The sequence below is a fragment of the Choloepus didactylus genome, chromosome 3 (genome assembly GCF_015220235.1).
Source record: "Choloepus didactylus isolate mChoDid1 chromosome 3, mChoDid1.pri, whole genome shotgun sequence".
Taxonomy (NCBI): domain Eukaryota; kingdom Metazoa; phylum Chordata; class Mammalia; order Pilosa; family Megalonychidae; genus Choloepus; species Choloepus didactylus.
The window spans coordinates 53,238,262-53,254,487 of NC_051309.1; the positions used below are offsets into that span (position 1 = coordinate 53,238,262).

The 16,226-nt window shown below is 44.2% G+C and overlaps 1 protein-coding gene across 1 annotated transcript in view; it reads left to right on the forward strand.

Moving 5' to 3' along the window:
* The first annotated feature begins 669 nt into the window (after positions 1-669).
* Positions 670-16,226, forward strand: part of CWH43 (cell wall biogenesis 43 C-terminal homolog) — a 107,799-nt gene continuing 92,242 nt past the window's right edge. The window contains exons 1-2 of the mRNA XM_037828936.1: positions 670-1,060; positions 3,018-3,209. Of these exons, the coding sequence (XP_037684864.1) occupies positions 814-1,060; positions 3,018-3,209 (439 nt within the window). The 5' untranslated portion in view covers positions 670-813. The remainder of the gene's footprint in view (positions 1,061-3,017; positions 3,210-16,226) is intronic.

Here is a 16,226-nt window from a genome sequence, read left to right on the forward strand (position 1 = left end):
CAGAAGGTTCTTTAAAAATGTCAAATTTCCTGATATTTGGGGAGAAATGTCCTGCCCAGTTCACCCTACTATTAATTAAAACATCTCCCACCTTCTCCTTAAAGATGGGTACTCTCAAATATTCATGGAGCTGGGAGAGCAGTTTGCACTCACATCAGTTGTTTTCTCTCGCCTAACCATAGAAAATCCTGCCTTCTCCAGAATTTTTGGCCATGATTCCAGAACGCAAGTTGTTTGCTACCAAAAGCTGAGAAGGACTAGCGCAATCAGGTAGGACTCGCCAGAAACCGCAGGCCTCCGCAGCGCTGGCTTGGCCTTGACACCGCGCGGTCGCGTAAGATGCCCGAAGCTGTTTGGATGCCGGAAGCACTAGATCCGGTATCATGGGCTTTCTCCCTCAGCTCAAGCTGCCGGATCCGCGTCTCCAGTCTTTCCCCTCCATCTTCTACCTGCAAAGCTCCCCCGTGGCTTCGTTTCAAAGTGGGCACTGGTGGCACACCTGTCCCAAATTGCACTTGTTTCCACACGCTCGGCGCTGGTAACGCTCCGCCTACCAGGCTGCTCGGCGAGCGGCCCGGGCCACATCGTTCTTGCCCGACGGCAGGTTCCAAGGTCCCTAAGTAACCACGCCCGGACGCATGTCTCTGCAGTCTGTATTCGCGTCCGGGAGAAGGCAGTTGCTGGGACGCGGCTGGACTCGGGCAGAAACAGCCCTGCGAAGGAGCGGAGACTGGGGTTGCCCGCGGCGGAGGAGCGCGCACAGGCGGCGCCCGGCCGGCGCGGGCAGGTCTGGGTGTGGAGCGAAAGGGGCGGATGGGCCGCTGGCCGCACCCAGCTCTCGGCTCGGCACGCGGGCCGGCTGGCGGCGGACTCCACGTGGGAACTTGGGGTCCGGAAGCAGCCCCGGAGGACTCGGCTGTAGACGGCGCGCGCGGCTCCCACGCTCGGGGCGCAGGGCGGGTGCGGCAGAGTTGGCCCGCGGTGCTTTCCTGCAGAGCGCCTCTCTACGACGCGGCGATGCCCTCCCTGTGGAGAGAAATCCTCCTGGAGACCCTACTGGGTAAGCTGAGGCCGCCCTCGCCGAGGTCGCGGATTCCCGCGCCCCCTCGCCCCCTCGCCCTGCCTGGCGCCGCTGCGCTCGGCCGGCTTGGCTATGCTCCGGAAGGGAGTAAAGCGCCCTCTGTGCCCAGAATGGAGATGCTTATCGTCCCCTGGGAACTTCGGCTGTCGACGGGAATGAAAGAAAAGACCTAGATTTAAGTTCCGAAGCCGAGGATTCGGGAGTTGAGGCCCTCCCAGTTCCCTTGCAGCTCTGGGATTGCGCCCAAGGGGCACAAAGTCTCCACTTGCGGGCCTTGAACCCGCGCGGCCTTCTATCGCCCGGGAATCCCCTTACCCGTGACCTTTGAGTTTAACTTAATAAAATTCAGTACTGAACTTCAACTTTCGGAAGTTAAGGGCACCTGTTTCCCTCGGGGGCTGCAGGTGCGCACAGGCGGTAGCTGCTGCCATAAGCCGTGCGTGGGGGTGGGGGGTGCAGGAGTTGCCTCGGCGGCGGCTGCACACTTCGCATTTGGTGAGACGCATCGGATTCGAGTCCCCTTTGCTTACTTAGCAGCTTTGCAAAAAGTCTCAAGGACGATTAATAGTGTAATCCTGCTGGGGCGGTAAGATGAAAATCATAGTTCCCAGACAAATGTTTGAGAGATTGCTAGAGCCCCACGCCCTCTGGCCTGGGAGGGGCGCCTTCTTGAGAACTTAATTCTCTTGGAACCAGTGATGCTCAGGAGGGTCCCAGGCTCTTTCTCTTTTTCCGATTCAGTATCTCATAGGTAGCGAGGTGTAAAGCGACTAATTTAGGTATTAGGTGTTAGGTATTTCATATGCTTGATCTCCTTTAATCCTTCTAACAAACCTGTGAGGTGGTTAAAAGTCATATTTTGCTGATTAAAAAAGGGCGGCTGGGAGAAGTCACTTGGGAGAAAGTTTACCAAACAGTGAAAGTTTACTCTGCAGGCTATTTGGAGCCAGACTGCCTGAGTTTCAGTCCATTCTGCTATTTGCCACTTGTGTGACCTTAGGCAATTACGGAACTTTCCCAATCTCGGTTTTTATGTTACGTTGTTTTGTTGTTGTTTGCATTTGTAAGAGCGGAGTAAAAGTAGTACCGGCTTCATGGGGGTGTGAGAACTAAGAGAGGATCCCTGTTAAATACTTAGCTCACAGCCTAGCGCATGATAAGTGCCTGTTCGTATTAATTATTCTTATTGCTCAATATTACGCAGTTAGTAATTGGCAGAGATGAAACCGAGTTCAAATCTGGATGTTCCAGTATGCCTCACTACCTCCTCCTGGTTGAGTTTAACAGGTTTATACACAAGAAGATGATTGTCCTAACCAAAGTGGCTTTGGATGTAGTCTGGGGTAGGAGGAGGGAGTCCTGCTATGTTGTGCTCTTTTTAATTTTTGTGATTTATCACATTGGATAGGGGTCAATTTGCATAAGGAAAATTTTTTAAATGAAGACGTTTTCCTTTAATTTATCCAAACATTTCATGTTCATGAAGCCATTTATTTCAAAGCAAATCTTAGCTTATACTGTTAAAAATATGAGGACATTTAGAAGATGTTTGTCAGGGAAAACTCACTGGTATCAAAACTAGTTGCTCTGTATTTGACAAAGCTCCTTTCTCACACCCGTTTGTTTCGTTGAATGCTAACAGTTACCCTCTGAGGTAGGCAGTTTCTTATTAGTCCTGGTGGAAACCAAATTCATCTCTGGTAGTCAAAAGGAAGAGGCTTAAATAAAGGGACTACTTACAGGGTCATGGACAAGGTTAAAGGAACAAACAAGGGATGTTGAGGGTCTCGCAGCAGAAGGAAAGCCATTCTCAATCTGTGTCTGACTGGCAAAAGGGAAGGATTTTGTTACTGAAAGGAGGGCAGCCAGGAGGGACAGGGCTACTGTGTGAAATAAAGTGAAGTTACACTTGCTGTCTTTTAAAATTTTTTTATAGGGTATGTTTCTTGGTCTCTCTACCATGGCCTGGGACCAATGATCTATTACTTTCCTCTGCAAACACTAGAACTCACTGGGCTTGAAGGTTTTGGCATAGCCTCTCTTTCTCCAGTACTCCTAACAATGACTCCTTTCTGGAAGTTGGCCAACAAGAGGTGGATGCTAACTCTGCTGCGGCTAATTACTGTTGGTAAGGTTTAGAAGTGTTTCCTTTTTTTTTTTCAGTTAAAAATCAAGTGAATTTTTGTGTAAACTGTTCTTTGAAAGCTAAATGCTTGAATAAAAATCAAATAATTCTCTTCCCCTTACCTTACCTCAGAAGAGTTTTCGTAAAATTGGAAGATTAGATCAAGAGTGGACAGGTTTTACATTTCTAACTTTGCCAGGTTGGAAAAGCCTAAAAATCACTGAAAAGAGGAGAAGGAAGATACCTGAGAGTCAACTTAGGTCACTTCTTGAGCATATTGTGTTCTTCTTTTTTAAACATTTTATCATGGTAATATATATATATCATAAAATTTGTCCTTTTAACCATGTTAAGTGTACAACTCAGTGGCATTCAATATATTTGCAATATTATGCTACCATCACCACCATCTATTACCGAAACTTGCTCATCCCCCAAACATCCTCATTTCTTCTTAATTCTGATCTGCTTTCTGTCTCTATGAATTTGCTTATTCTAGATATTTCATGTAAGTGGAATCATACAATAATTATCCTTATGTGTTTGGCTTCTTTCACTTAGCATAGTGTTTTCAAGGTTCTTCTATGTTGTAGTATGTATCAGAACTACATTCTTTTTATTGACTGAATAATAGTCCATTATATGTATATACCACATTTTGCTTATCCATTTATCTGTTGTTGGACACTTGGATTGTTTCTTTTGTGAATGATACTGCTATGAATCTTGGTGTACAATCATCTGCTTGAGTCCTGATTCTCAGTTGTTAGGGGTATATACCTAGGAGTGGAATTGCTGGGTCATATGGTAATTCTATGCTTAACTTTTGGAGAAACCTCCAAACTGTTTCCTATAGCAGATATACCCTTTCACATTCTCACCAGCAATATATGAGGGTTCCAATTACTCCATATCCTTGCCAATGCTTGTTATCTATTTTTTTAAACAATTGCCTTCCTAGTGGATATGAAGTGGTATCTCATTGTGGTTTTGATTTTCATTTCCCTAATGGCTAATGATGTCGAGCAACTTTTCATGAGCTGATTGGCCATTTGTGTATTGTGCCAGTTTGAATGTATTGTGTCCCCCAAATGCCATTATCTTTGTGGTCTTGTGGGACAGACGTTTTGGTGCTGGTTAGATTTGCTTGGAATGTGCCTCACCCAGCTGTGGGTGGTGACTTCGGTGGGATACTCCTATGGAGGTGTGACTCCACCCATTCAGGGTGGGCCTTGATCAGTGGAGCCATATAAAACATGCTGACTCAAAGAGACTGAACACAGTGCAGCTGTGAGTGATGTTATTTGAAGAGGAGCAAGCTTGCTAGAGAGGAATGTCCTGGGAGAAGCCATTTTGAAACCAGAACTTTGGAGCAGATGCCAGCCATGTGCCTTCCCAGCTAACACAGATTTTCCAGACACCATTGGACATCCTCCAGTGAAGGTACCCTTTGTTGATGGACACTTTATGGCCTTAAGACTGTAACTGTATAGCCAAATAAACCCCCTTTTTATAAAAGCCAATCCATCTCTGGTGTTTTGCATTCCGCAGCATTAGCAAACTAGAACAGATTTTGGTACCAGGAGTGGGGTGCTTTTGCTGCTGAGTTTGCAAATACCAAACATGTTGGAACGGCTTTTTAAATGGATAAGGGGGAATTTCTGGAAGAGTTGTGAGGAGCTTGACAGAAAAGGCCAAAACTGCTTTAAAGAGACTGTTTGTGGAAATATGGACTATAAAGATACTTCTGATGAGGACTTAAACAGAAATGATGAATGTGTTGTAAACTGGAAGAAAGGCGATCCTTGTTTTAAAGTGGCAGAGAATTTGGCAAAATTGAGTCCTGGTGTCAGATGGAAGGAAGAATCTGGAAGCAACAACTTGGAATACTTAGCTGAGGAGATCTCCAGACTACGTGTGGAGGACGTATCCTGGCTTCTCCTTGCAGCTTATAGTAAAATGCGAGCAGAGAGAGAGAAACTTAGAACTGAACTCTTGGGTTCAAAGAAACCAGAAGTTGATGGCTTAGAAAATTACGGGCTTCCAGTGGGTAGAATCCCAGAAGCTACAGCCCAACCTGAGGACAAGCCAAGATTGGATAAGGAGTTAAGCAGAAAGGATTTGTGGAAACTCCTATTGTCTGATGGCTTTGACCCCTGCATGCTTCATGCAAAGCCAACAGAATTTTTGCGAGATCTTTATAGACGGAGCCATTGCCGGTCTGCACTGGAGGAGACAGACAAGGAAAAAATTAAAGGAAAAATCTCTTTAAAGACAGAGCCATGGAGGTTGAGGTCTGGAGTCAAGAGGTTTAGGGCTGGGAGAGCGGAGCAGCCCACATGCATGGAAAGGGTGAGTTTGCCCTGGAGGTCGAGGGCGGGCTTTCCGCCTCGATGCTCGGGAAGAGTTTTGCCACCTCAGGTCCCAAAGAGGGTGGAGCACATTTCCAGGGAATTGAGGAGAGCCTGGCTGCCACCACACTGTTCTGAAGGGGTTGAGCGTGTGCCCCGGAGATGGAAGGGAATCCGGGAGCTGCCCCGAGGTTTGAAGAGGGTGGGGCCGAGAAGGTGGTCTCCCCAATGTGTGGAAGTGTTGGAGCACTCACCCAAGCGTTTGGAGAGGAAAGGGCTGCCGAAAAGGCCCTTGGGAAGGGTTAGACTCCCGCTCTCTCAAGCCCCAAGGATGCAACATTGTTCTGTAAATGACTCTCAGACTTTGAAATCTAATGGAGTTTGTCCTGCAGGTTTTAGGAACTCTTTTGGTCCTGTTAACCCTGTTTTCCTTACTGTTTCTCCTTATGGCAATGGAAATGTTTATCCTATGAATGTCTCTCCTTTGTATATTGGAAGCACATAACTTGTTCTAGGTTCACAGATCCACAGCTAAAGGAAAATTATGCCTTAGGACTGACCACGTCTAAATTGATTTTGATGGGATTTTGTACTTAACTTTTGTTACTGAAATGATTTGAGTTTTTGTGGTATTGTGATGGAATGAATGTATTTTGTATTTGGAAAGATAATGTCATTTTGGGTTCCAGGGGGTGGAATGTGCCAGTTTGAATGTATTGTGTCCCCCAAATGCCATTATCTTTGTGGTCTTGTGGGACAGACGTTTTGGTGCTGGTTAGATTTGCTTGGAATGTGCCTCACCCAGCTGTGGGTGGTGACTTCGGTGGGATACTCCTATGGAGGTGTGACTCCACCCATTCAGGGTGGGCCTTGATCAGTGGAGCCATATAAAACATGCTGACTCAAAGAGACTGAACACAGTGCAGCTGTGAGTGATGTTATTTGAAGAGGAGCAAGCTTGCTAGAGAGGAATGTCCTGGGAGAAGCCATTTTGAAACCAGAACTTTGGAGCAGATGCCAGCCATGTGCCTTCCCAGCTAACACAGATTTTCCAGACACCATTGGACATCCTCCAGTGAAGGTACCCTTTGTTGATGGACACTTTATGGCCTTAAGACTGTAACTGTATAGCCAAATAAACCCCCTTTTTATAAAAGCCAATCCATCTCTGGTGTTTTGCATTCCGCAGCATTAGCAAACTAGAACATGTATCTTCTTTGGAGAAAGGTCTGTTCAAGTCCCTTGTGCATTTGTTAATTGAATCGTGTGTCTTTTTATTGTTGAGGATTTTTTATATAGTCTAGATATTAAACCTTGTCTCAGAATTTTTTATTTTTTATTTTATTTTTTATTTTTCATACAGTATTATGTATTATGTACAGTATTATGGAAACTGTTTTCTCCCATTATGTAGGTTGTCTTTCAGTTTCTTGATGATGTCCTTTGATGGACAACAGTTTTTAAATTTGGTGAAATCCAGTTTATCTGTTTTTTTTTCTTTTGTTGTTTATGCTTTTGGTATCATATCCAAAAATCCATTGCCAAATCCAAGGTCATGAAGATTCCCCCCTATGTTTTCTTCTAAGAGTTTTGTTTGGTTTTAGCCCTTATATTTATGTCCTTGATCTATTTTGAGTTAAATTTTGTATATTATGTGAGGTAGGGTCCAATGTCATTCTTTAGCATGTGGAAATCCTGTTTTCCCAACACCCATTTGTTAAAAAACTTTTCTTTCCCCATTGAATGGACTTGGTAACCTTGTCAAAAATCAACTGGCCATAGAAGTGTGAGTTTATTTCTGGACTTTCCGTTCTATTTTATTGATCTATATGTTGATCCTTATGCCAGTGCATTTTTCCTTTTAACTATGACAAGATTCAAGCACCATTAAAAATTGTTAAATGAAAATAAAAACTTCTGTATGACAAACACCACAAAACAACAACAAACTAGGTCAAACAGTGAACTAGGAAAAATACTTACAACTTTTGCTCAAAGGGTTAGTTTCCTAATATATATTGAGTCTCTACAGATCATTATTTTAAAAGATCAACAACCCAGTTAGAAAAGTGGGTAAAGGATATAATCAGTTCACAGAAAAGGATATATGTGCTGGTTTGAATCTGTTATGTACTCCATAAAAGACTATGTTCTTTTAATTCACTCTTGTGGGAGCAGACCTATTGTGGGTGGGATCTTTTGATTAGGTTGTTTTCATGGAGATGTGATCCCACCCATTAAAGGTGGGTCTTAATTAGTTTACTGGAGTCTTTAAGAGAGCTCAGGGAGGGAGAGAGGGCCCAGAGCTGATGCAGACCCAGGCACTTGGAGATGCAGACAGAGAGGCATTTTGGAGACAGCCGTTGAAACCAGAACCAGGAGAGAAGCTAAGAGATGAAATCCAGAGTTTGCCCTGGAAAAGCTAAGAGAGGATCCCCAGACACTTTAGAGAGAAATGCACTGGGAGAAACAAGCAAGAATGCACAGGAGCTGAGAGAGAGAAGCTAAGACAGAAGCCCAGAGACATTTTGGAGAAAGCAGTGGAAATCAGAATCTAACCCTGGGAGATGACCAGCAGACTCTGGCCATATACCTTCCCGTGTGACAGAGGAACCCCAGATGCCATCAGCCTTTCTTCAGAGAAGGTATCATCCTATTGATGCCTTAACTGGGACATTTTCATGGCCCTACAGCTGTAAATTTGTGAACTAATAAACCCCCATTGTAAAGCCAGTCCATTTCTGGTATTTTGCATTCTGGCAGCTTTAGCAAACCGGAACAATATACAATTGGTTCCTAAAAATATAAGAAGATGTATAACAATATAGATACACACATGAACATATATAGTTTTTTATATCAGATTTGAAAAAAACAATATCTGATAACACTGTTTGTGGGAGTGGGAAAACAAGCACTTATGTATTACCGGCAGGAATGTGAATTGGCACAATCTCTATAAAGGGTAATTTAGCAGTATTTACCAAAATCACAAATGTATATACCCTTTAACCCAGCAATTCCACTTCTAGCAATAGATACTGCAAATATACTCACAATGTGTAAAATAATAAAAATGCAAGGTTATTTAATCATTGCAGTGATATATATGTAACAAGATTGGAAATAACCTAAATGTCATCAATAAGGGATAGATTAAGTAAATTATGATTATGAAACTTGGAATACTATAGAATACTATTTAGCTATTAAAAAAGAATAGAACATTATTTATGTAATGAAATGGAATGTTCTTCAAAATATATTAAGTGAAAAAAGGAAGCACTGAACAGTGTTTACAGAATGCTAACATTTGTGTAAAAATGGTTGGATGAAAATATATTTAGTATTTGACTAAACATACATTAAATATCTCTCACAGGAGTAAAAAAAACTGATAGCATTAGTTGCTCACAGGGTAGAGAATACTTAGAGACAGGTATGGAAGGGAGACTTTACACTGTATACCTTTTGTTGGTTTGGAATATTGGAATATATTACTATGCCGGTTTGGATATATTATGTCCCCTAAAACTCCATTATCTTTGAAGCAATTTTGTGGGGGCAGGCATATTAGTGTTGATTAGGTTGGTTTCTTTGATTGAGTGTTTCTATGGAGATGTGACTCAATCAATGGGACGAGACCATTGATTGGATAATTTCCATGGAGGTGCTACCCTATCATTCAGGGCGGGTCTTTATTAAATCACTGGAGTCCTATAAAAAAGAGTTCACAGACAGAAGGATCTCAGAGGATCTAAGAGTGACATTTTGGAGAGAGCTGCAGCTAAGAGAGGGCAAAACGCCCTAAGAGCAACATTTTGGAGAACGCCATTTTGAAACGCAACCTGTGAGCAAAGGTATGCCAGCCACTTGCCTTCCGAGCTTACACAGGTTTTCCAGGGGCCAAGGCCATCCTTCAGTGAAGGTACCCTGTTGTTGATGCCTTACCTTGGACACTTTATGGCCTTAAGACAGTAACTTTGTAATCAGATAAACACACTTTATAAAATCCGATCCATTTCTGGTATTTTGCATAACAGCAACACTAGCAAACCGGAACAATTACATTGCCAAAAAATGACAATAAAATATTTTTAAATGTACACCATCAGAAAGAATTGAGATTTTAAAGAGTATTAATAGATATCTGAAGAAGTACTGGTAGTATAAGAGAAGATAAGTGTTCTAGTTTGCTAATGCTGCTGGAATGCAAAACAGCAGAGATGGATTGGCTTTTATAAAAAGGGGGTTTATTTGGTTACACAGTTACAGTCTAAGGCCATAAAGTGTCCAAGGTAGCACATCAGCAATCGGATACCTTCACTGGAGGATGGCCAATGGTGTCTGGAAAACCTCTGTTAACTGGGAAGGCACATGGCTGTCATCTGCTCCAAAGTTCCAGTTTCAAAATGGCTTTCTCCCAGCACATTCCTCTCTAGGCTGCAGTTCCTCAAAAATGTCACTCTCAGTTGCTCTTGGGGCGTTTTTTCCCCTCTTGGCTTCTCTGGAGCAAAAGTCTACTTTCAACGGCCATCTTCAAACTGTCTCTCAGCTGCAGCTACTCTCTCAGGTCCTGTGCATTCTTCAAAGTGTCCCTCTTGGCTGTAGCTCCTCTTCAAAATGTCACTCTCAGCTGCACTGAGTTCCTTCTGTTTGCCAGCTCATTTATATGGCTCCCGTGATTTAATTTAGACCCACCCTGATGGGTGGGGTAACACCTCCATGGATATTATCCAATCAGAGTCATCACCACAGTTGGGTGGGGCATATCTCCATGGAAACACTCAAAGAATTACAATCTAATTAACACTGATAGGTCTTCCCACACAAGATTACATCAAAGATAATGGCGTTTGGGGGGACATAATACATTCAAATTGGCACAGCAAGGTCATGGAGAAAAGGTTAGTAAACAAAACCACCAGACTCTAATCTGATTAAATCTGTGGCTGAAAACTGGACTTCTTGTCCTTCTGCTATGACTCAGTTGGTTTCTCTGAGTTTTTCAAATGGCCTTTGTTTATGACCCATGCCTTATATTTCTTTGGTCTGGAAATGGTCTTTTGACTTTTTTCCAGATATAGTGACAGGAATAACTATGAAATTGCCATCTGCTTTTCTGTTCTCAAAAAAAAAAGCAGAACATGGTAGTGCAGTGAATTCTTTGATTACCCCCAACTGTGTAGAGCTCTTGTTTTTGACAGTGGCTGGGCCCAGAAAGAACAACAGTAAGGATCACTGAAAAATACCCCCTTTATAAGATGGTGTCCATAAGAATTGAAAGGCTTGCCAAATGATCATGAAATTTTCAGCTCCAGAAAGAATAGAAATGAAGCTTTCTACCCTATTCTGAGTATAAAGTAATTGAGTTCAACTACTATTGGCTTACAGCATCCTTATGAGAATTATGCCCTGAGTGACTGTTGCAGGTTTCATTTTCTCATAGTGTTCCCCAGCTGGCTTCTGTGGTAATGATCATATCAGTGGCTCTGCTTCATCGCCTTGCTGAGTGCTGCCTGTGCTGGCCTTACCTGCAGAGCCACAGACTGAGCAGATGCTGGGAGAGTTCTTCATTATTCAAGTCCAGTTCTGGACCAGTAACTTCTGGTGGCCATATGGAATGTGATATTAACTACGCGCTTATGGCATTTGACTGGGACTTTCCCTGTTGTTCCCCACTCACCTCCATCCTCCATGAAAACCTGTCACCTTGAGCAAAAGTAGAATTATATTTGGGAAAGTGAAGTAAGTGGAAAAAGTGACTCAGAGTTGAGGGTGAAGAGGCCAGTGTCTGCCAAGTACTTTTCCAAGTAAGCATTGAGCTTTGTTGATACTAAACAGAGGCTGAAGCAATCCCTTCAGATGCTTCTTAAAACTCCCTTCAGATGCTCCTTAAGAATGTTAAACACATTGTTTTAAAGAGCATAAGGTATTCCTACATATCTACAGAGAAGGTCTGAGTGTTACTGTGCTATCTTGCCTCTGGCACTTCAGATAGCTTAGGTTAATTACTAGGTAATTATGGAACTAGTTCATTCTCCTGTCAATTTTTAAAATTCAATCTTATTGAGATATATTCACAAACCACACAGTCATCCACAGTGTACAATCATTTGTTCACAGTACCATCATATAATTGTGCATTCATCACTACAGTCAATTTTTGAACATTTTCATTACCACACACACAAAAAGAATAAGAAAAAAAAAATTAAGGTAAAAAAGAGCACCCAAAGCATCCCACATCCCCCATCCCTCCCTAATGTTCATTTACTTTTTTCCCTCAGTTTTCTACTCATCTTTCCTTACACTGGTTAAAGGGAGTGTGAGGTTTTCACACTCACACAGTCACACAGTGTAAGCTACATAGTTATACAATCGTCGTCAAGAATCAAGGCTACTGGGTTGCAGTTTGACAGTTTTAGGTCTTTCCTTCTAGCTATTCTAATACACTAAACATTAAAGAGGGATATCTTTATAATGCCTAAGAATAACTTCCAGAATGACCTCTCGATTCTATTTGAAATCTCTCAGTCACTGAAACTTTATTTTGTTTCATTTCTTTTCCCCCTTTTGGTCCAAGAAAGCTTTCTCAATTCCATGATGTCAGGTCCAGGGTATCCCTGGAAGTTATATCCCACGTTGCCAGGGAGATTTACACCCCTGGGAGTCATGTCCCACGTAGGAGGGAGGGCAGTGAGTTCACCTGTCGAGTGGGATTAGAGAGAAAGAGAGGGGCCACATCTGAGCAACAAAGAGGTTCTCTGGGGGAGACCCGTAGGCAAAATTATAAGTAGGCTTAGCCTCTCTTTTGCCGTAACAAGCTTCATAAGAACAAGCCCCAAGATCAAGGGCTTGGCCTACTATATTGATAGTTCCCAATGCTTGTGAGAATATCATTAATTCTCCAAGTGGGGAAGTTTAATATTTCCACATTTTTCCCCAGTCCCTCAAGGGGGATTTGCAAATACATTTTTGTTCTCTGCTCAAATTACTCTGGGATTTATCGGGGCTTCACATTAACCTGTACAAACCAACCAGATTTCACTTCCTATTCGAAGTTCCATGTAATTATGGTATTTGAACAAACTAACCATACAAGTTAAATTTTATAGTGTGTTACAGAAAATACAGATTTTGCACCTAATAAACATCTCTTCCTTTGGTTTCACACAGAAGTTGAAATTTTAAAACACTGTCAATATCATCTTTTACCCTTTAGTCTGATTTACCTTAGTCCTAATCAAGTGCCTTTCGTTCATATCTCTAATTGAAGTCTGATCTCTTTTTCAGACTCTTTAACATTTACTATATGGGGTAGTGCTGACATTCATAGCTGCTGGACTCTGGCTCTGTGTCTCAGGTACCACACAGATACCCAAAATTCCAGGGACCAACCAGGTTATACACAAAGAATTTAGAAATAGCCGTTACAACTCAGAAATAGATGTAACTGCTGTAAGAGTTTACAATCTAGGAACCTTTACAATAAGCCTTCCCCTGATAACCTATGCTCTCAGATTCAATTCTCAAAGTTTGCACATTATAGTTAGCTCATATTAGTGAGGCATTATACTGTTTTTCTTTTCATTTCTGGTTTATTTTACTCAACATACTGTCCTCAATGTCCATTCACCTCACAACTCCATTTCTTCTTGTAGCAGCTCAATATTCCATTGTATGTATATACCACAGTTCACCATTCCATTCATCAATGTACCCTTAGGTCACCTCCATCAACTGAATTGTGAATACTGCTGCCATAAACCCCATTGTGCAAATGTCCTCTTGTGTCCACTTTTCAGATCTTCCAAGTATAAACCAAATAACAGGGTTGCAGGACCATATGGCATCCTCATGCTTAGCTTCCCATTGAACCACCACACTGCCTTCCAGACTGGCTACAACAATCATCAACGGTGATTATGTACATCCCTTTCTACACATTTTCTCCAGCACTTGTATAGATGCTTTATTACATACCATATATTCCATCCTAAGTAAACAATCAATGGTTCCTTGAATAATCACATAGCTATGCATTCACCACCACTATCTATATGAGGACATTGCTGTTTCTTCCACAAGGAAAGAGGAAGAGGTGAAAAAAGAAAAAAGAAACAAAAAAAAAAGAAAGGAAAAAGTGACAAATAAAAAAGTAACAAAGAAAAAACAAAATTAAAATAAAATACAATAAAAAAGTCAGACAACAACACCAACACCAAGAATCCCATACCCCTCCCTTCTGTCTCCCTCTTATAGACATCCTTCTTTGGTATATTGCCTTTGTTACAATTAATGGAAGCATATTACAGTGTTACTGTTAACTATAGACTCTAGTTTGCATTGATTGTATTTTTTCCCCAATACCATCTCATTTTTAACACCTTGCAAAGTTGACATTCATTTGTTATCCCTTATGTAAAAACATTCTTACATTTGTACATTTAATCACAATCATTGAACACTCTAGGTTTCACTAAGTTCTTCCATCCCAGTCTTTATCTTGTATCTTTCCTTCTGGTGTCCTACATGTCCCTAATCTTCCTCTTTCACCCATACTCACAGTCATCTTTGTTCAGTGTACTTACCGTATGGTACTACCATCACCCAATATTGTGCTATCCATTTCTGGGTCTATACAATCAATCCTATTGAACATTCTTGCGGGGACTGAGCTTGTGCCTCGACTTACCAGGCCTGGGCCAGGGGACTTGATATCACCCCCTGGGGAGGGTAGTAGGTACGGGCGTGAGTGCCCTCTGCAGCCCCCCCGAGCCTGAGGAGCGAGGTCAAGGCAGCTCCCTTTTCCTCACCCAAAATGCCACTGGCAGGGGAGGCTTGCCGGAGGAAACCGCCTTTCTCCCAACTGCCCTTTCCCCACTACCTTATCTTACCCACCCACTCCCTGGTGCCAAGGCCACTCCTGCCACCGCCAGTGCGCATGCACCGTGGCCAGAACAACCCCCGCCCGCTGCAACGGCTCCTGAATCCTCTCAGAACCAATCCTAGCCCCTCTCCCTTCAATATTGCCATTTTAGGCTACTTCACCTCCTTTCCAGCCCTGCCCCTCTTACCAGCCTATATAACCTGTAATCACCCCTGAATAAATCTCTTTGGCGCATACCCCTACTGGATGAAGAGTGTTTTTGTCCTTATCGCCGCCCTCCTTGCACGCCTCTCGCCGAGGACTCTGGCCAACGTCCTCCGCCTCGCCCTCGCCTCCGGGAAAGAGCCCCCGCCGCCGGTACCCTTAAGCAGCCCCGAGAGCTGAGGGCTCGGCTACCGGCCGCCACTCCCCCTAGAAGCAGTAACCCCGACCGCAACTGGTGCCCCGTGTGAGGAACGTCTCCACACGACAGTTTGGCAGGTCACTCGCTCGCCCGGACGCCTCTCCAGCTTCCCATTTCCTCGCCTGCAAGGTAGGGCCGCCTCTCCCTCGCCGCTTCCGGAGCCGTGGGAGGTTCCTTGCTCCGAAGCCGCTCCTCCCTTCCCCCACGCTCTCTTCATCCAGTAGGAACTCCTCCCTTCCCCCACGCTCTCTTCGTCCTTTTGTATGCGCACTTCTATGACCCCCGTTCCTCCTAACACTCTCCCTCTTCCCCTCCATTACTTTGCTGTAGTTCTTTGTATCTTTATTTCCTCATTTGGTGCCGTGTGCCTCTTTGCAACTGCCCCCCCTGACTGCTCTCGTTGCCAAAGGGCACTGCTTTCCGCTCTCGCCGTCTCCTTCGGCCTTGCAGCCACAGTTTATCTCATTCTCTCTGCTCGATAAACTACTCCTCCTTCTCCTCCCTGCCAGCCGGCCGGCCCGGCTCGGGAGCAACTCCCCCTCCTCTCCCCTCAGCTATGGGTAATCGTATATCTACATGTCAGGCACCTCAAGTTCGTGCTCTGGCTGGTCTCCTAGACACGCATCGCTGTAAAGTGTCTGTCCGGCAGCTGCAGATATACTGGGATCTCCTGCTGCCCTTTAACCCATGGCTCACCACTTGCCATCTTTGGGACCCTGTTACTTATGATCGCCTTATTGATCGAGTCACTAATGCCATGGAACATGAGAGCAAGCGTTTCCCTCCCGGCTTGCTCCCCACCTTGATAACCATCCGCTCCTGCCTTCAAGGCTCCCTCCCCCCTGATAGAGGCCCCATTAAATCCAAAGAGGCCCTATCAACCCAGCCAACAGACTCAGATAGCAATACTAATTCAAATCATGACTCGGACACGGAGTCCTTAGTCGAGCAGATTAACAACGCGCTCGAGGTGACTCCCAAAAAGCAAAATAATACTGCGCCACGCCAAGATGGCGAACTTCCTCCTTCTTCTTCCATCGAGGGGAGGAAATGCTCCGGTGATGACATCAGCCCTAAGCTGGGCCGGAAACCACATATGCTTTACCCCGCCCTTCCACAGGGCGGAGCTAGTCCACCATCTTATGCCTTGGGCCCCACCCTTTCACAGGGCGGGGCTGATCCACCATCTTGTGTCTTAGCCACGCCTACCGCGCCGCCATCTTGCGACGCTTGGGGCCTCCCACTCCCGCCTCTCCCTCCGGCGAGCTCCCCTTCGGAGCCGCTACCGGCAGCTGCCGCCGCTCCTTCCACCCTGCCGACTAACAACCCCTGGCTGCCTTCAGCACCTCAAGGCAACCCTTGGGGCAACGCTC